We start from the raw sequence: 19,815 nt of genomic DNA, 5'->3' as shown, positions 1-19,815 counted from the left end.
GCTTTCTTTTTTGTTTATTTATCTCGCTACTAGTATAGACGTCTACTCGGAAGCAAGCCCTCCTGAGCTCAAAGGCACTTTCTCCCAGGCAAGCGTATAAAAAGGAATGCAGCCTCTCGGAGCGCCATACGCGACCCTCTCAAGATGGCGGCCGCGTCGGAGGCGGCCCTGACCTCCACATGATGGCAGCTGGAAGAGAGACGCCTGCTTGCCCCTACCAAGATGGCCGTAAGCCCTTCCTCGCCGGAGAAGGTATCACTTCCGGCTGGCGCTCCTCCGCTCCTCTCTTGCTATGGCCGCAGCGGGTCTGTCAGACGCAGAGCTGCGGGCGGAGCTGCTGGCCCTTGGCTACCAGCCGGGGCCCATTACTGATTCCACCCGCAAGCTCTACGCCAAGAAACTCACCCGGCTGAGGGCCGAGGTGGCCGCCGGGCTGAGGAGCCGCGGCAGCACCGCCCGGACACACCCTCAGGGCCCGAGCGGCCCCGCGAGGCCCAAGGCCGCAGCCGGGCCCAAGGCGGCTCCCCGGGGGCCCCGCGTCCCGGTTAGGAGGGAGGAGAGCGAAGAGGAGGATGAGGAGGAGGAAGAAGAAGGGAACGACTACGAGCCGCCTCGTCGGGAGGCGGCGAGCGGGAGTCGAGGGCTGCTGCCTCAGAGCAATGACTGGCGGGCAGACAGCGGGCTCGCCGCCGCCCGGAGGCCCCAGTTGACAGCTCGGGAGGGAGCGACGCCGAGCAGCCGCTGGGAGGAGGGCAGTAGCGGGTTGGCTTCGAGGAGAGCCCGGCTGGAGGCGGGAGAAGGCTTCGAGGCCCCTTACCAAAGGGAGGCGGCGGCGCCCAGGTTCACCTCCAGCCCTTCGTGGGGAGCAGCATCCCCAGGAGGTGGAATAGGGTTAAGTCCCAGCAAGTGGTGGGAAAACGAGCAGAGCGTGAGCCCCAGCCTTTCCTGGAAGCCCCCCGTGGTGGGGGGCAGTGCTGCAGGCTTCAGTAACAGGGCCCAGCTAGAGGCCGAAAGGGGGGTCACCCCAAGCTCCTTCAGTAACAGGGCCCACTTAGAGGCCGAAAGGAGGGTCACCCCAAGCTCCTATTTGGGGTCGCTGACCCAAAGGAGCGAAGAGGGGCTGACCTACAGGTCCCCGTGGAAAGCGCAGAAGGAGGTTGGGCTCGCGCCCAGGAGTTTGAAAACACCGCCATGGGGGGCAAGAGAGTTGAGTAGGGAGACACGCTGGGATGGGACGCGCCAGCATGTAGGCGTGAAACCCCAAGCTCAGGGCATAAGGAGGAAAGGCAGAGGCCTAGAATTTTATCTCTCCTGGTTCCTGTGGCTGGCAACCATAGGGCTGCTGGTCATTTTCCTGGGCATCCTTTGGGTGAAGATGATGGGACCTCCCCGACTGGAAGGGCCTGAGAATTGTACGTGTGCGGGATGTAACGCTGCTTTTCCTCTTCAACCCCGCTTCCATCTCTTCTTCCTCTTAGGGATAGCCTCATTTAGAGTTTTGTTGTTCCAGTCCCTTTTCTTTTCGGCTTGTTGCTTACAGAAACACAACTTGTAGAACTTTTTGTGACGAAAGTTAGCATCCGTTCCTTCAAAAGCTCATAATCAATGTACAAAAATGACTGAGGCTGCATGCTCACTATGTCTTCAAAGCACATTTCCCCCCTCAATGAATTCTAGGCGCTGTAGTTTGTTAAGGGTTGCTAGGAATTGTAACTCAATGATGGGTTAACTGCAGTACCCAGAATCCTTTGAGGGAAAGAATGTAGTTGCAATGTGCTTTAAAGTTATAGTGTGTGAATAGCCTAAGGATGAATACCTTTTCAAATAACCATTACAGGAAGTTTGTCCTGGCCCAGGTTCTAAGGATATGTTGTCAAAAGAAAGCTTTATGATGTCTTTCAGACTGGCTGCCTAGCAACTACTGATCTTGAAATGTTTAATAGTTGCACACACCAAAGAGATTAAGCAGATGAAAGGGTTCTTTCTACCTTTTTGAAAAGGATAGACTGAATTCTCCTGATGTATCAAATAATAATTCTCTTGTATGACTTTAGAATGACAAGTGGGAGGTGGACATGGTTGTTACTAATAGGATGTTTCCTTCACTGTCTTAGACTACCACTCCAAAAGTCATAACGTTTACTTCAGTAACTACAAATTCATGATCAATTGGACAGTTTTTCTGGTCACTTTGTTTTTGCAAAGCATTGTGGGAAAATGTGTGAAAGATTCTTCCCACCCACTTGTATTTTAAAATCTGGTGAACTTTTTATGTGGCAATATATATTGGCTGTTACCCTTATGTTACAGATTTATGATGAGGTAGTGGGATGTTCTTACTCATTCCAGAAATCAGTCTAGCATCCTTTCACCAGCATTACAAAGTAACTTTTCCTACAGTATGATAGCAAAATACTGTCTCAGTCAAGATTTGTCTGCACTATGTTTTAATCCATAAGTGTTCAAGAAGCTAAATCATGTTTTCTGTCTATAGTTATATTCAGAATCAAAACCCCAGATACTCTGCAAAGTAAACAAATGTGCTTATTTTGACATGAATGCAGAATAGTTATTTCTCTTGTCTTGTTACTATGTTATGTAAATCATTTCCTTTTGATGGGAAATCTATGGGTGCTTAACTTTGCAGTAAGTCCCATTGAACAAAATGGGGCACTTCCAAGGAACATTATTAGGTTCGTATTTCAGGTTTAACAAAATAAAATGCTTAGAGAATAAATTCCAGAAGGGTAGCCATGTCCATCTTCTGTAACAAAACGAAGTGGGATTTAATCCGCAAAAGTTTATGCCACAATGAAGCTGTTAGTTTTGAAGATGCTACAAGACTCATTGCTTTTTAAAAAATAAATCCTTATTTCTTCTCGTTCAGTTAACCTATTGCCCATGGATTGTGAAAGAACTAAAGAAGGTGTAAGTGTGAATCTTCTTACTATCTCCAATGTTAAATTTTGTTAATAAGTACAATGTACAGCTTACCTGTCACTGCTATCAGCCCCAGTCAGTTTGGCCAAAGGCTAGAGATGATGAGGAGTTTAGTCCAACAATATCTGGAGGGCCACAGGCAGTGCTTTTTTTCTGGGGGGGATGCAGAACCCTAAACATTTTGTGAGTCTAAGTTTGGCCTCATTGAGGGACAGTATTTCATTAAGAGTAGGAAAATGAGAGTATTCCTATACATTTTTTTTTAGAAAAAAGCACTGGCCACAGATCACTTAGTATCTGTGTTGCTACAGAAGTAAGCTTCTGCTATTTTCCAAGAGAAATCTAATGATTTATTGATGTGCAATTAACAGACAGCTTGTTATAGATTAGTAATTCAGACCATGTAAATCTAAGCTGCTGCAAATCTAAATCCTTCTTATCTTACAGAAATATTCGTTAGTCAGTTGTAACAAAAGTGAGACTGATTTGTGACAAGGGTTTCATCTGTAAAGCTACTTTTCAATAACAAGCTTAATAGAGCTAACAGCCTTTAATCTCTCCTGATGTGCGCATGTAGATGTAACTTTTTCTGTAACATGTAGCTGAATAAGACAAACTTTGTTATACAATATAGTGCATATAATTAAAATGAAAGCCCTTGATTTGTTTTTTTGTACATACGTAGATTTAAGATTATTTATCATCAAACTTACTTAGAATATAAGAATTTGAGATCTGAGGGCTGTATAGTTTTTGTACCCCCCACCCCAAAATCCAATTTTTTACAGTGCACATACCATACTTTTCGCACCATAGGATGCACCAGACAATAGGACACACCTTGTTTTAGAGGGGGGAGAACAAGAAAAAAAATTCTCCCCCTCTCTGCCCAGCGCCCCTTCAGCGAAGCAGCAGGAGGCGCTGCGCAGAGAGGGGGAGAATTTTCCCCCTCTTGTTTTCCCCCTCTAAAACAAGGTGCCATTTAAGGTGCGTTCAGTCGCCTTCAGGCGGCTACCTTGGAAGCCTGGAGAGCGAGAGGGGTTGGTGCGCACCTCTCCCGGCTGGAGAGGTGGCGCGCGGCTAAAGAGGCTCCTGCGATATTCGCGCGTCACCTCTCCAGCCGGGAGAGGGTCGCGGGGGGCTTCTTTAGCCCCGCGCGCGCTCTCCCGGCTGGAGAGGTGGTGCGTGGCTAAAGAGGCTCCTGCCATAGCTGCGCTTCACCTCTCCAGCCGGGAGAGGGTCGCGGGGCTATGGCGTCTTCGCTCCATAGGACGCACACACACATTTCCCCTTCATTTTTGAAGGGGAAAAAGTGTGTCCTATAGAGCGAAAAATACGGTAATCCACAGGATGTGATGGGTTTTATTCTTATAGTGACTGCAGTGAAGGGAGCTGATATATATTGAGTCTACTCATTCTCCCCGTCATCATACAAAATGATATAGTTTAGCAATGACATTTGCAGAAGGAGAGAATTAAACTTCTGGCAAGAAATGAGGTCTTATGAGTCCATCCTTAGTTTTCAGTAGCTAAATTAGAGCGCATGAGAAATGTTCTATTTAATAGTTAGTTGTAATTTTTGTAGTTGGTTGAATTAAAGATCTGTTGAATAATTTTCTCTCTTAATTTTTCAGTACTGTCAGGAAAAACATGAAGAAATGGTAATGACCATTCTGTATGAACTATACAATTATCTTGCAGTTCAAGCTGGTGAGTTCTTATTTATCTTTTTACCAATCACTTTGTTCAAAGAAAATAGGTGTATACTAGCTAGGTATTTTCAACCTTAATTTGAATTTAAAAGAGCGAGGACTGTTTTGTTTCCCTTCAAAGGCTGCAGAGGAATGTAGGAAAAACAGCCTTTCTAAATCTGAGCTGCATTATTATTAAAACAATGACCCCCTAGTATGGCACTGATGTTTTCACATAGATAAAATGAGATTTAGGGTCATATTCACCTAATCCATTGTGGTAGTGTGAGACCATGAAAGGATTTCCACTAGCGCAATGGGAATTCCCTCCTTTCCTTCCCCTGCACATACACTGTGCCATTCCCAAATCAGCTCCGGGAGGATGGGGAAAGCACAGTACAGATTTGATGAGAAGAGAGGGGGACAAGGTTCCATCAAGTAAGGAAAATCCTTATGCTAACATATCCTTTGCGCTATGTCAAGCATTTCAGTTCTCAGGTGTGCTTTCCTGATGTGACGCCCACTCCATGTCCAAAATAAAGATGCAGTTCACAAGTTAAGTTCAAGACCTTCTTCTAGCTTTCACAGATACACAGCGTAGTTTTAAAGGGCTGGCCAACACAATCCAACAATTTCCAGAACACTGTTACATTTAGCAGATGACTAATCAAAATATCCCAAAGGATATTGATAACGCTTTCCCCTGGGAAAGCCATGGTTGTGTGCTGATGGTGAGCTCATCCTTCACCCATCTCATCCTGGATATATGGAATGTTTCCAGGAATGAGTTCCCTGATCACAGCAATGTATATGCCCCCTTTCCCCCAGGCTGGCCCATTTTACATCATTAAGCGTTACGTTTCTCTGTGTGTATCCCAGTCTGCATTGCAGAACTGAACTGTGTCTGGAAAAACCTTTGGAGGTCACTACTAGGCAGCATTTCTTTAACACCAACAAGGTCCTAGATTCAGTAGGCTGTAATCCTCTGCACACATTAGACACAGTGGGACTTTCAAATCGAAATGCAAATGATTGCACTGTTAAATAACTTCTTGCATAGTTTTCAAGATAGTTTGTATCTTGAACATTAATTTTTTTTGCAGCTGTCAACACAACAGACATTTTAATAACTGGCCAAAACTACTGTGTGGGCAGTGGATGGTAGGGGTTTTATGCCACTGTTTCATATAGTAGGCTTGTTTCCTGAATTTCAGTGGTTCTTAAGCTTTGTTGAAATTAATATGTTTGTTCTTTGAACATCACATTTTTTTTACCTTGTGGCCACTCTGCAGGGAAGGATACTTAAAAGTCTTTTGAACTAAAAATCAATGTCTGGTTATGTTCTTTATAACCACAGTGCTGTACATTCACAGTGGGGGGCGGTGCATAAACTGCTTGCACTCCTGAAGAATTCGGCTGCTTTTCAGTTCAGATTTTGAAGTTTAAGTTTAAAATTGGGTTGTGTCATCAGCATGTGGTGGAAATATCAAAGCGTTCTTGATGGCTTCATGGCCTTGCAGATGAGAAACCAGTTTTCAGAAGAAAACTGGCACTGGACAACTGCTTAAGTGTCAGGCTGTATCTTAGAGTGTCCATTACGATAGGCAGCAATCCTGTCTCACTCCCCTCTTGTGTTTATTGTGAAAGTTGTAGTAGTGGTATGCCACCCTTCTTCCAAAGATCACAGGGCAGTCACAACAAAATGGCAACAACAAAATGAGAAAACAAACTGCATAATAAAAACAAGAGCAAAGTGTTAGCCCTCCTCCCACAAGCACATTTTAAGGGCCATAGAATGTTAATCAGCCAAAGGCCTGGTTATAGAGAAATGTTTTCGCCCGGCACCTAAAGATTTGTAATGAAGGCATCAGGTGAATCACAGAACATAACCTGACCAGTAGCTAAGTGGCAGGCCCACCCTAAAACTTTTTGAGCATTGGAAGCCGGTCAACATGTAACGTCCCTGATCCCATCCCGAATGTGAATCATCATGAAAGCGTTTTTTTAAGGGGCATGTGGGGGTGTCCTCAGACATAAATCTTTGTATAATTCAGTAAATATTTCAGGCACTGTTTAATAGTATCCTATTAGCCCAAAGCATTAGGCAAGGTACAGTTACACAAAGGAGGGACACATACATGCATTTCTTCAAAGGTATGAGCTGCTCTCATGGAATAAATGTGAGGTTTGATTGCCTTTTGCTATTGTGTATACAGCACTACATATTTTATTATGCCATAAAACTAACCCAGTCCTATATTCTGTAAAAACATTTTGGCTATCATTAACAGTGTTTTAAAAAGGAACTTAACTCAGTACTTCTGTACTATTTGGCAAATTTCATGATTTCCATGTCAATAACGCTTTCTGTCTCTCCCACCACCACCAGGCAACTTTGAGTGTGGAAACCCTGATAATCTAGAAAGTAAATGCATTCCAGTTAGTGTGGCAAAGGAATATATAGAGGTAAGCAAGGTCATGACATTTTTCTATTATTGTATATATTTGTATCTGCTATTTAGTGCATTAAAACTACCTTCTATTTTATTTTTTCCCTTCAGTAATTCTGTTATTATTATTTTGGCTGTTACTTGGTTGGCATTTTTTTATTTTGGGTTGTTGCCTTGGAAAACCTAAATAATATGACTGCTGAGACTTGCAGTTTCTTTTTCCATTTGAGAAACCAAAATCTTCCAGCGTTTTAAAGTCGTTGCTTACAAAGCAGTAGTAAACACATTGCTTTCCTCTTTTCTTTTTTGTACCTCTCTATAGAAAAGGATTGTTAGTATACTATAGTTATGCACACCTATGGAGTGTGTTCCTGCATCAAATATGATCATAAAATTATAGTCTTAGCTACTTGGAAAACTGAATAGAATCCTAACACTCATTTTAATGTATTTAAAGCGTTGCTAAACTAATTAAGCTGTAAATAGGAGACTACCTGGGTGGGATCCCTATGTATATTTTCTCAAATTCTGTGGAAAAGCAGGTGGAATATAAATATAATAAATTAAATAATATGGAAAGAATGTATTTACAGAAAAGTCTCACTGCTAGCTGAATGCAGAATTTACATCTTGGGGCCCACTTCCTTACAGAATGTGACTGCCTACAGTGCACAAAGGTTTGTGGATGCTTTGCAGCGGTTACTGGACAATCACAGAGACTCGGGCATATGGTAAGTTCATTGGAATGACCTGTGTTAAATTTATCTCCATATCTGTTCACTATCCCATGAGATTCAGTGGAGATGTGACTCAGGGAACCATAAGTGACTGTGTAAGACTTTCCCCAGGAAGACCCCCAGGCTTCTAGAAGCAGCTAACTACAAATGTTCTTCTAAGCCTGGCACTGTACGATGTTTTTATTTAGATTTGCATTTGATCTGCAGAATTTGATACCCACCAAGATGTCCACCTGTGGTTTGGTAATTCACCTCCTTTTGCTTTCTGCCTGAGATTGCCAAAACATGGGTTGACGGGCATCTGGAAGGTCATAGTTGCTAGCTGTACAGCTCCATAACTCTCAAAGAAATGAAAGGCTGGATTTATAAAGGTGCAGTTGTACCAGGGCCCAATGCCTGCAAGGGGGCTTGGACTGAGCTTCCTTTCTCTCCTCCTCCTCCTCCTCTTCAGTGTCCCCCTACATCTGATAAAGCAAGATGTGCAAACACCCTTTTAAGCAATTTCTGAGATATAAGCCAGCCTGGCTACTCCCAATTTTCAGTGTTTGTAGTCTGTGAATGAAGTCAGAATTGTGATGAGTGAGTTATTTGGACAACATAGTACAGGAATCCCTGTAGTTCTAAAGAGCTGCTTTTCTCCTCTCCCTGTTAGAGTGTGCTTTCCTTTCCTGCTTCTGTCCTTGGGATTTCTATAGTTTCTTTCCATTCCATTTTGTTCCTTTTTAAAATGAGAGAAAACTGATCTGCTCTCCACAATCCCCTACCCCCAGTGGCTATAGATAGTGTTCGAAATTCCCATTGTTCTAGGTGCATTTTGTGACAAGGAATTTCATTAGTGCAAGCAGTTTCTGAGCTCTGGGCACAGAACTGCACCTAAGATTTCAGATTAAAACTGCAGAGTGGAAGGAGGACTTTTTCTGCCTCCCCACTTCCAGCTACTCTGAAGGCTGGAGAAGAGACCCTTTTAAAAATATTAGGGGGTGGGCAGGGAAAGGACTAGACTATCTGAAAAATGAACATAATATTTTAGCAGCAGTTAATTCATTTTCAGCTTTGTATTTTTGTTATAAAAAAGTGTGCCTAGACATAACCTAGGTTTAAGATGCCATTTAGCTCCTAGCTTTCATTTATCAGTTTCTAACACTGGATATAGGTCTAAAATAACTCCTTAGGAATAAATCTATTGTGCACTCTAACCTGGGAGCAATCACAGCTGAACACGAGTGGAATTGTGCATCTAAAGCATCCAACCATCTGGCCAGGTTAGTATTGGTTGAAGCCTTGGAGGTATATTTAAGTGGGCAGAAAAATCTGGCCCTTTGGTAGTACAAAGGTGCATCGCTCTGGTTAAAGGAACCAAAAGTTGACACCTATGATAAAAGCACCCAGTCCCCTTTTGTAGCCATTTAATGCCTCCTCCTGTATCTCCACAACAGGCATGCGAAACAGGTTTCACTGACTGACCCAGGTTAGGAAGTGAGCAAAACCAATGAGATTTGAGTATAAAATATGAAAACGCGTGTGTATTCATTTTGTTGGTTGTCAAAATTTTCGTGTTTTGATGAGAGCTGTAAAACTGCACATGCTCAGAGTACAGTGGTGCCCCGCAAGACGAATGCCTCGCTAAACGAAAAACCTGCAAGACGAAAGGGTTTTCCGATTTTTAGCGGCTTCGCAAGACGAATTTCCCTATGGGCTTGCTTCGCAAGACGAAAGCCCATAGGGAAATCTCCAGGGACAGCGGGGAAGCGCAGCGCGTCTTCTCCTCTGTTCCCGGACCTGTCCTGAAGGCTTGCGGTGGGAGGTCCGGGAACAGAGGAGAAGGCGCGCAGCGCTTCTCCTCTGTTCCCAGGGCTTGCGGTGGGAGGAGGGTTTTTCCTCCCCACCGCAAACATTCAGAACAGCATTCTGAATGTTGGCGGTGGGGAGGAAAGCCCTCCTCCCACCGCAAGCCTTCAGGACAGGTCCGGGAACAGAGGAGAAGGAGCGCCCCTCGCGCGGGGCAGCAGGCTGCTATCCGCAGCTTGGGGAGCCCTGCGAGGAACTCCTGCAGGGCTCCCCAAGCTGCAGGTGTCTGCCCCGCGCGAGGGGCGCTCTGCTTCAGAGCGCCCCTCGTGCTGGGCAGCAGGCTGCTATCCGCAGCCTAGGCAGCCCTGCAGGAACTCTTCTGAAGGCTGGCGGGGGGAGAAGGGCTTTTCTTCCCACCACCAGCCTTCAGAAGGCTGTTCTGAAGGCTGGCGGTGGGAAGAAAAGTCCTTCTCCCCCCGCCAGCCTTCAGAAGAGGTCCGGGGACAGACTGTCCCCGGACCTGGTCTGAAGGTGGTCTCCATAGGAACACATTAATTGATTTTCAATGCATTCCTATGGGAAACCGTGCTTCGCAAGACGAAAAACTCGCAAGAAGAAAAAACTTGCGGAACGAATTAATTTCGTCTTGCGAGGCACCACTGTATTTATTTGATAGTCCATGAAAGTAATAATAAATTTGTGAGTCTTTAAGAAATATCTTGACATATTTTCTGGTACTCTGTTTCATGTATTCCTTTTGGGAGGAGTGGGGGGGGCCTGTTTGGTGAACTTCGCCAGCCCTCCAACTGCCTTAATGTGGCCTTGGTGATGTGTGCAGGCCTGACTTGTAATGCTTGGCTGTTACACTTTATTTCTTTTTTGTTTGTGGAAATTAGTGTGGTGTTATGAAGGGGACTTCCTGGTTCAAATCTTACATCTCCTTAGGACAGTTGCTTTCACATTCATACCTGTAATATGGAGATGATAACAGCCTACCCTACAGGGGGAAGGTAGGGGAAGTCCCACTGCACACTCAGAAATCCTTGTGCTGACAGGACGCTTATTTAGCGCTGCTCTGGATATAACTCAGTACATAGACTGGCTGTCATTTCTCAATCTGAAACCTCATTGGATCATATGAGGTAAGCAATATTTTGGCACATCATAACTGAGAAACCTGAGACTCTCTCCCTGCTAATACCAGGGTGTTGCTTGAAATACCAACAGTTCAGAATGCAGTGATCTCTCAGTTATGGAAAAAGGGTACACTGTGCCTTTTCTGGTCTTTCAGGTGGACTGTAAAACTGATTCCAGTCCTTTGAAATTTATTAATTTTATTTTGTTTTACGAGATTGATACTGAATACCATGTACTTTATGCAGGTGGTTGAAATATGAGCTTGGTTGTGCTGGCCTAGCTTTCATGTGGTTTAAATTCAGGAGATGCACGGAGCATTTGTTCTCGTTCTCTTGTGCTCAAAGTAAATGTAGTTATATTAAAGGGAAGTTTTATGCTCTTTAAGGCATCTATAACACACAAAATTTGGATGATCTTGGTCACATCTTCAGAGTAGCTAACTTGCTCACTGGCATAAAGGGCAATATCCTTGCTGTCTTCAGTTGGTTCTGGAAGAACAGAATAAGCTTTTTTCCAGCAGATGAGTTTGTTTATTTGTAAATGGTGGCTGCAGACTGTGTCTGGAGAGCAAACATCACCCTGTGCAAATCATTTCAGCTCTTTGAAAAATCATGCCATCTCTCTGAGTGCCTATTATATATTTATAAGGACTTCCTTGCCTGTCTCGTCCCGATATTATAGATTACTCTCTTGAACTGTGAGGGAGATATCAAGAGCCACTTGCTGCCGGCAGGGAGCCCATATAAATATATTTTCAAACTCTCTAATACAGATGTGCTATTTGAAAACACAATTATTTTGGTGAGCAGGAAAGGATGGATAATAGCAATTTGAAATGCATTCCTTTGCAGTTACCAGGGATTCACGCCAGCTAGTGCGCTAAGATTATTCCATCTCCACTCATCTTAGTTATTTCTGTATGGTGTAGAATTCTTTATTTGAGACTCTCCATTTGAAGTCCTGTCTACAAAAGTTACTGTTGAAATTCCCATAGGCCTCAAATGACTTACTGTTTCTCATGGAGCTTGTAGTCATGTCTCAGTTCAGTTTTTTTGGTAGGGTTAGCCTGTTAGGACCCTGTTTTCACAACAGTTTTTAAATCTGTTCAGCCACTGTGGCTTCAGTCTAACCAAAGATATTGGGAAAGATTGTTGTAAATTAGCCCTTTCAGCCTTTCACAGAAGTCCCGGCACACTTATAAGCGTGATGTAGTGGTTAGAGTGTTGGGCTCAGACTTGGGGTATCAGGGTTCAAATCACCAATAGGCCGTGAAACTTGCTGGGTGACCTTGGGCTGGTCACTGCTTCTCAGCCTCACAGAGTTATTGTGAGGATGAAATGGGTAGGGGGAGAATCATGTATTCTATTTTGAGTTCCTTGGAGGAAAGGTAGGATATAAAAATAATAAGAAAATAAATAAATAACTATAATTCCTCGAGTTCGTTGGGGGGAGCCATTGTTGTTAAAATGGTATCAGATTCAATCTTTTATCAAGGCAGAATGATAGAAGAGTAAAACAATTTGCCTGTATATGTGTCCCTTTTGAAGCCAGTGAGATTAGTGCACAAATTTGCATAGAATGCCAGGTACCAAATTTTAATTATTTTAGTATGGAATACAGTTCTGAGTAATGCTTTGAAGGTGATCCCAAAAGTACAGTCTTGCTGTGTTTTCATGTAAGTTGGTAGATGCCAATGCCTCAGTTCAGTAGTGTTTATTAGATTTCAGACATAATTTTGAGGCCTTCTTAACTCTCTCACTGCTGTAGAATAATTCAACAAGCCCGAGGCTGTGAGCAACAACAAAATACTCTCCTCCCCTAATCTCATTATCTAAAACTCTGCTGTAACCTAATGTTCGAAAACGTGTTTCATTTTTCCATTCTTTGTATAGGAAGACTCCACACTGCTAAACACTGTTCCCTTAGGGACATGCTTAGAATTGCTGGTGGGATGGAATTCAGTGCTTTCTAATTAAGATTTTCTTCACTGTTACAAGTCATAGCCTGGAAGCGTAAAATACACTCCCCAGTTTTGTATTCACCATAATTAAGAGTTTCATCAACACTTGAGCAAATGGATCCTGTTCTGGCAGCTCAATATGAAACTCAATAAGAATGTACAGCATACTAAAGACCTGCTGCAGGCTTTCCAACAAATGTTGTGCGAACTTATTTGACACTGTTCTGTTAAGAGCAGAACCAAATAAGACAGCTGTGCTTGGGAACGCTGCTGCATATTTTAAGATCTTTCAGAAACTTGGGATCCAAATAATCCATGGGGATGGGTAAAAAGTTGAGTGTGATGCAGCATGTCAGGAGCTTATGTGCACTGCTCAGCAGTGTTTCTTAGACAACTGATTTGGACTATCTGTATGATGAGCTATTAATTGCAACCCTGGTGTGACATCAGTTAGCTGCCAAAAATGTGATCACCTGGATTTTTTTTTATATACACTGACTGAAAAGGCCTGGAGACTGGGAATTCTACAGCAGGGCTCTTCCAGATTTCCTTTAGTGAGCCTGCAGAGACTAGAGTCAAAGTGCGGTAATTGCTGTACTTGTTCCATCTTTCTGTTTTGCGGTAATTCCTTTATCTGCCTTCAACTGCTGAGAGAGGTTTTCACAGGCATTTTACCAGCATGTGCTAGGGCTGGGCAGTATCAGCTTTTCAACATTGCGGTGTATCACCAGTTTGGCGATATAACGCAGTGTTGAAAAAACAAGATGCATTGGCCTCTGCGTGCAAGACACCAGGTGAAACTGCCCCAGCTCTCACCTCGAGTTGCACCCAGGCTCGCAGGGTGGGACAATTCAGCTTGTTTACGCCACTCAGCTGGGAGGATGAAAGGTCCCCCTCCCAGCTGAGACAGACCCAGTGCTCTTGCCACTCGCACACAAGCAACAGAAGTATCGGGGCTGCTTTGGGGGGAGGAAATGTCACCTCCCCCAGCTGAGATTGCCCCGTGCTCTTGCACAGGCAGAGCATTGGGGCTCCTTTAACTGTTCACTACAGAGAACAACAAACACACTCCCCTCAGCTGAACAGTTTCACAGAACCCCCACCCTGTTGCAGGCTTCTGTGAGCCAGGGCTGGGCTAGGGGCTTCTTTAACTGCGGCAAGGGCAGCTGCACGCTCCTCAGTCGAACAGTTTAAAGATGCAGATGGAGGAACAAGTTGTATCGGGGCCCGTCGGCAGAGTAGAATGGCAGTTTCACTCAGTGATATATCATTGGGGAAACCACCACTGCTCCTGAGTCTCTCTGCTAGTGGATGCTGTAGCAGAGGGACTCAGGAGCAGTGGCAATTTCACCAGTGATATACCACTGAGTAAAACTGATGTCACGGTCTGCTCCTCATACCGGTCCTGGGTGATAAATTGATATATCACCCAGGCCTAGCGTGTACAGACTCTTAAATTCTATATTCACACATTCTGCTGTCATGTAAGTCCATTTACTCAACTGCATGGTTTGAATGCACTCCATGCCCAGTTACCAAATATCCTGAGCCAATCGTCTCTTGCATTGAGACTCCCTTATCACTGTTTACTCTGCTGGGTCCATGGGAAGCCAAGTTCCTGTAAAGCCCCTCTGGTATCTGAGGAAGTGTGCATTCACACGAAACCTCATACCAATAACTAACTAAGTTGGTCTCTAAGGTGCTACTGGAAAGAATTTATTTGTTTTGTTTTGTTTTATTTCTCCTCTGGCACAGTTAGCCAAACTATCTTTTTGTGGGGATTAGGAGCTGGAATTATCCTAGTGGCCATTTCCAGTGTTTTCTCATTTTGCAGGATGAGGTTTTTCCTTATTGCAGATTTTGCACAGAATAAATTTGGTGTGCGTATAATTGTAGGCTTTCCCCTCATCCTTTTCCAAAGATGCACCAACATTTAATGCAGGTGAACTTAACATTTTTCCCAACAAAATTAACTGCTGGAATTTGTTTCAAGGAAAATAGATTCAACATGCATGCACATTTTCACTTGATCTCTGTGCAGTCACTGGAGGAGGGAATCCAGTTTAAAAGTTTAATCTCCTGTATACTGTACTAAGAGGTGCTGTCAGAAGAAATAAAAATACTATAGAAGAGGACTACCTTGCTAGTGTGCTATCTTTGTTTGCTCTCCTCTCATATCCTCATCAATCTGCTGTTAATGAGCCACTGCTGGAATATTCTGAGAAGGTTGGGAGCAAGAAACTAAGGAGTGTGATGGAGAGGATAGCATGTTTATAATAAATATGGACCATCAGCTTCTTTGCATTGTTCAGTCAAGGCATCTTTCTGCTTCATCCTTTCAGGTTACAAGGCGATGAGAGTTCCGAAACAGTTACCACAGTGAGCCAAGTGGTTTGTCTCGAATCCACCCGTCCCCGGATGGGCTTAGGCTGCCGTTTCCGCCGGGCGCTGAATACAGCAATTACTAACCTATTTATATTCTTTTGGAGTAAGTTTTCCTCCCCTTTATCTGTGACAGCCAAGATCTCCCAACAGTCTTGTACAGTGTGAGATTCTGGAAGGTTGAGGGAATAATGAATGAAATTGCTGAATATTTAATCTGGGGCTGGCAGCAAGAAGCAGTCTTGAGACTGGCTCATGCACTGTGGGTGTTTGCCATTTCATGAAAATCATCCCGTGGAGGTGTCTCTGTGTGCACCACAACTTCATGCATTTGTGCTCTGGCATTTACCCCAATGAATTCTGCCCTCCTCCTCACAAGGCACTATTAATACCCTGCTTCCTTAACAGTCACAGTATTATTCTTAGTCATGCATTGCTGACTAAGCACAGATCACGCACACACATTAGGTGAGATCCAAAGTAGTGTGGTTAGGCATACATTCGTGCAGCAGGGTTTCTGCTTCCTCTTTTTCTCCTGCAGCCATCTGTTCTCCCCCTCAAACCTCCAGAAGGTTGCCCCCCCCCAAGGGAAATTTTGGGAGCTGCATGAAGAAGAAGCAAAACCTAGAACCCCACTGTGCAAGAGGATTTTTGTTGCACAAATGGGCAGACCTCATTGGGTGTCTTCTGTTGTAGGGGGAATTCCCTGCAAAGAATGTGCATGTGAATGATATAAATGGGAACAGGATTTAAGAGGAAAGTACCAGCAGTCAGCCTTTATGCAGCTAGTGTGTTATAGTGGATGTTGTTTGGATTTAGACATGGGAGGGGGAGACAAGGTTTCAAATTCCCACTCAGTCATAAAGCTTGCTTGGACCAGTCACTATGAATTGTCAATTGGGATAGCTCTGAATTTCTTTGCTGAAAACGTGATATACTGTGATGATCTGCCAAGTTGGTGAAAACAAAGTGTTATGTTGCCATATTTGTAACTCAATCCTTCACTGAAGTCTTCAGTTAACAGTAATTTAACTTCGTTTGCTGAAGCATAGAGATACCCCGTGAACTAGCAAAGCTAGTCTGATTTTATTTTGTTTTTAATCTACAAATATTGCAAATGTAGCTGTATAGCACCTTCCAAGAAACACATCTCTGCATAATGGCTATACAGTGGTACCTCGAGTTAAGTACTTAATTTGTTCCGGAGGTCCGTTCTTAACCTGAAACTGTTCTTAACCTGAAGCACCACTTTAGCTAATGGGGCCTCCTGCTGCCCCAGCATGATTTCTGTTCTCGTCCTGAAGCAAAGTTCTTAACCCGAGGTACTATTTCTGGGCTAGCGGAGTCTGTAACCTGAAGCATATGTAACCCGAAGCATATGTAACCCGAGGTACCACTGTATGCTGCGTGCATGGATGGGAATTTTTAGAGAGCGCCTTTGATAACTGATCTTAAGGATAGCAATGAAATATTTCAGGCTAACTCGTGTGTATTTAGAAGATTTCATCTCTGTGCTTCCTTCCTCACAGGTTTAGCTTTCCTTTGGGGGATTCTGATTCTTCTAAAGTATTACTGGCGGAAAAGGGAAGAAGAGGAACGGGACATGTATAAAATGGTGCAGAAAATCATAGGTAGCATTCACCTGCTAGTCAAATTATAGGTAAAATCCTCTCAGTTTCATCAGTTTGCTTATTTTCCTGACTGCATGCGTTGTTCTCTCAACAGCTGCCGTCCAAGGTCACTACAAAGAATGGGAGCAAAATCTGGAACGGTACCCATATGTAGGCATCCTTCACATCAGAGACACACTCATCCCACCACAAGACAGGTGAGTTTTTCTTTGCCTTTATTAACGGTCCTGATTAAGTTACCGTGGAGATATGAGGTCAGTCTTCCAAAAAGGTGGCCAACCAGTTGTCCCTGAGAAGCAGGCTGAGGAAGCAAGCATCCCCTCATATTTGTCACCAATATTTGGAATGCCTAAGTACTATTTTCCTCCAAATATGGATAATAGACACTGATAGGACCAGTCTTTCAGGGATGTGCCTGATCATTTCAAGCCGTCTACGCTCGGGAACACGATAACCTGCAGCAATGAGCTCTATAAGTTGATTGTTCATGGGTCAAATGAATATTTCCTTCTGCTTGGCCTGACGCTTTTGCAGATGATGTCTTTTGAGTTCCAGTATTTAGAGAGAGAGGGGGACAATGACGTGGAAAGTTGGAAAGGGGCCTTTTTCCCCCTTTTGTACCTTCAAATGTTGGCTGCTGCAATGTAATGATCCTTGGTTGATCGTGCTCTAAGCATTAGATTAGACCACCATTTTCCTGCATTGCACAAATGCTCAGCTTTGGTTACAGTGCTCTTTTTTTATCCCCAGGAAAAAAATGAAGCGGGTTTGGGACCGAGCAGTGGACTTCCTCGCTTCAAATGAGTCACGTATTCAGACCGAGTCGCACAGGGTGGCAGGAGAGGATATGCTGGTGTGGCGTTGGACGCAGCCTTCTTACCTCTCTGATTCAGATCATTAGCTCTGACCAGAGGCCAAGCCATTGGTTTAACACTGTGCAGGGCAATGTGCCCTCTTCTAGCTAGGGAATGGCCTGTTGCCCATACTCAGGTGAACCCCTGATACTACTGTACATGTGTGTGAGAGCTGTAGAATGACTCCTTGGGGGTGATCATTTTCTGTAAGGAATATAAATGTTGAAATGCAGGTGCACACCAAAGTTACTCTCATGGCATATATTTGGCTTCCATAACGTAACAATTAAAAAAGAAGAAACGGGATTCCTTGCCCTAATTGAAAGATGCCATTGATAGTTTTGCTTTGGTATTAGGGAAGCCTGTATCTGACCATCTACTCAGAATGTCGGTGCTAAGACCACTAAAAGATGCTTTGTAAAGGTGTTCATTACAGAAGCACTGTGGCTAAGAGTGGACAGCAAATATGCGAGGTATATTTGTTCTTAGAAACTGATCAGGAATAATCTACTGGCATTGTTTATTGGGTGATGGGTGGGACTGAGAGGGCCAGGTCTTGAGCCTTTGGAGGCAAGGTGGGAGGGGCTTAAAGCTTTTTTCCTTAGGCAGTGGTAGGTGAGCACATTTTCTTACGAGAGCGGTAGAAAGCATTCAGTCTTAAAATAGCTTGGTGGGGAGCACCGGAAAGCAACAGCTGTGCTTTTGGGTCGTGTGCCATACTAGAGAGCAGATGGGGCACCAACCGTGTTTGGTACAGAATCAACTCCTCACAAATCAAGTGTTTACAGGATTGCCCAAGGAGTGGAAATCTTTTATTCAGCCAATATAGTAACATGTTTTGCGCATATAGCACCTTAGTTGGTCCAAGTTCATGCTGGTTTGTTTGTGAGGGGGAGAAACGCACCAAAATTGCCATGCACCTCTTCAGTGACGTCAGAAAGTCTGAGGCTCTAGCATGATGGCACGTCATTCCACTATTGGTTCAGGGCATCCACTTAACTCATCATGAACTTTACCTTTGTCCAGTGGATATAGCAAGTGGCATATGAATTTGGAATAAAGTGTGCACATTTGAGCCTCTCTAAGTAAAATGAGCTGAGCCTTTATGGTACCTTTTATGACATGTTTTGTTTCAACTGGCATATTTATTTGCAAGTGGGTGGTAGCCTGAACTTGGAAGTTTGCCCTTTTACTCCCCCTGCTGGCAGAGCTGAAAAACTGACGGATTGGAGTTTTCACCTAGGTGCCCTTCGAGGCTGTTTGAGCAGCATGCAGCAATTCATTATGTGCCTCCTGCTGATTCATCAGTGCTGAAATCAGTGCAAAGAAAAGCAGCCTCCAAAAACAAAGCACCAGGAGGTCTTATTGGTTAAGTAGAAGAAAATCTTGCATTCATTTGAATTTTATCCCCACATGTTGCCATCTGTAGCGTAGGCGGTGTCTTAGAGCAAAAGAAGAGATGTAACAGATGTCTCCGTGACATTAGCCATCTTTTTTTTTTACACACAAACACTCCCCTTATACTGTTGAAGCAGATAATCAAATTATTGCTTTTAATGTATTCTTAATTTCTGCTGATGTTTGCAAAAAATTCCACAGTGCCTGCATTCTTAGGGCTTTAAAAGAAACATTTGTGGGTATTTTTTACCATCAGACTCTCAAGAGGAAATGCCAAACAATATTATGTACAGTTGACTAAGCTGTTCATTTATTTTTATGTAGATGGGCTGGTGCTATTTATTATACATTTTGTCTCTGTCCATTTTATCTTGCAAAATAAAAATTTGCTACAAATGGGACTGGCTGGTATTGGTAACTAGTACCATCTCCTGACAAGGCAGATTCAGGCAGTTTGATTCCCTGGATATTTAATGCTGAAAGCACTCCTGAACTGAATTTCATCTGATTATACTGGGTTGCAATGAGTTATAGATAGCACTGGACAAGCACAATGGTACTTGTAAAAACTAAGGCCTTAGGGTGAGGTCCCATCATCCCTGACCATTGGCCATGCTGGCTAGGGCTGTTGAGAGCCTGATTCCAGCAACATCTGGAGGGTACTACACTGGCCTGCAAATAACCAAAGCTAAACTCCAGCCTTCAGAAACAATGTACAAACATCCACAATGTCTGAGGATTTTAAAAGTTGAAGGGAAATGATAGGTTTCCATAATGGATTTGGAACTGAGATCATCCTGCTTTTGCCCCTGGTAAACACTTGTTAAGCCTGTTTGACCAAGAAGTG

General features: G+C 43.8%; 1 protein-coding gene across 2 annotated transcripts; it reads left to right on the top strand.

The window, feature by feature from the left end:
• Positions 1 to 221: 221 nt before the first annotated feature.
• Positions 222 to 19,369, top strand: LEMD2 (LEM domain nuclear envelope protein 2). 2 transcript variants are annotated; one of them, XM_083620070.1, is made up of 9 exons: positions 222 to 1,412; positions 2,888 to 2,928; positions 4,575 to 4,650; positions 7,021 to 7,097; positions 7,733 to 7,812; positions 15,046 to 15,191; positions 16,615 to 16,716; positions 16,811 to 16,913; positions 17,467 to 19,369. In XM_083620070.1, exons 1-9 carry the CDS (start codon positions 293 to 295, stop codon positions 17,615 to 17,617), a joined length of 1,896 nt encoding a protein of 631 aa, XP_083476196.1. In that variant the 5' UTR covers positions 222 to 292; the 3' UTR covers positions 17,618 to 19,369. The 2 variants fall into 2 exon arrangements, 1 of the variants encoding a protein (XP_083476196.1); XR_014549510.1 differs by lacking the exons at positions 16,811 to 16,913; positions 17,467 to 19,369 and having other exon boundaries at positions 267 to 1,412; positions 15,046 to 16,258; positions 16,515 to 16,716.
• Positions 19,370 to 19,815: the final 446 nt, after the last annotated feature.

The sequence above is a fragment of the Podarcis filfolensis genome (assembly GCF_964270895.1).
Source record: "Podarcis filfolensis genome assembly, chromosome: 6".
NCBI classification, from domain to species: domain Eukaryota; kingdom Metazoa; phylum Chordata; class Lepidosauria; order Squamata; family Lacertidae; genus Podarcis; species Podarcis filfolensis.
This window is presented reverse-complemented; position numbering and strand designations above follow the sequence as displayed.

Excerpts from the sequence above, each read along its gene's own strand:
- LEMD2 (XM_083620070.1), top strand. The coding sequence starts at position 293 with ATGGCCGCAGCGGGTCTGTCAGACGCAGAGCTGCGGGCGGAGCTGCTG. Across the intron at positions 7,813-15,045 it reads CACAGAGACTCGGGCATATG|GTTACAAGGCGATGAGAGTT; the intron begins GTAAGTTCATTG and ends TCATCCTTTCAG. Across the intron at positions 16,914-17,466 it reads CTCATCCCACCACAAGACAG|GAAAAAAATGAAGCGGGTTT; the intron begins GTGAGTTTTTCT and ends TTTTATCCCCAG.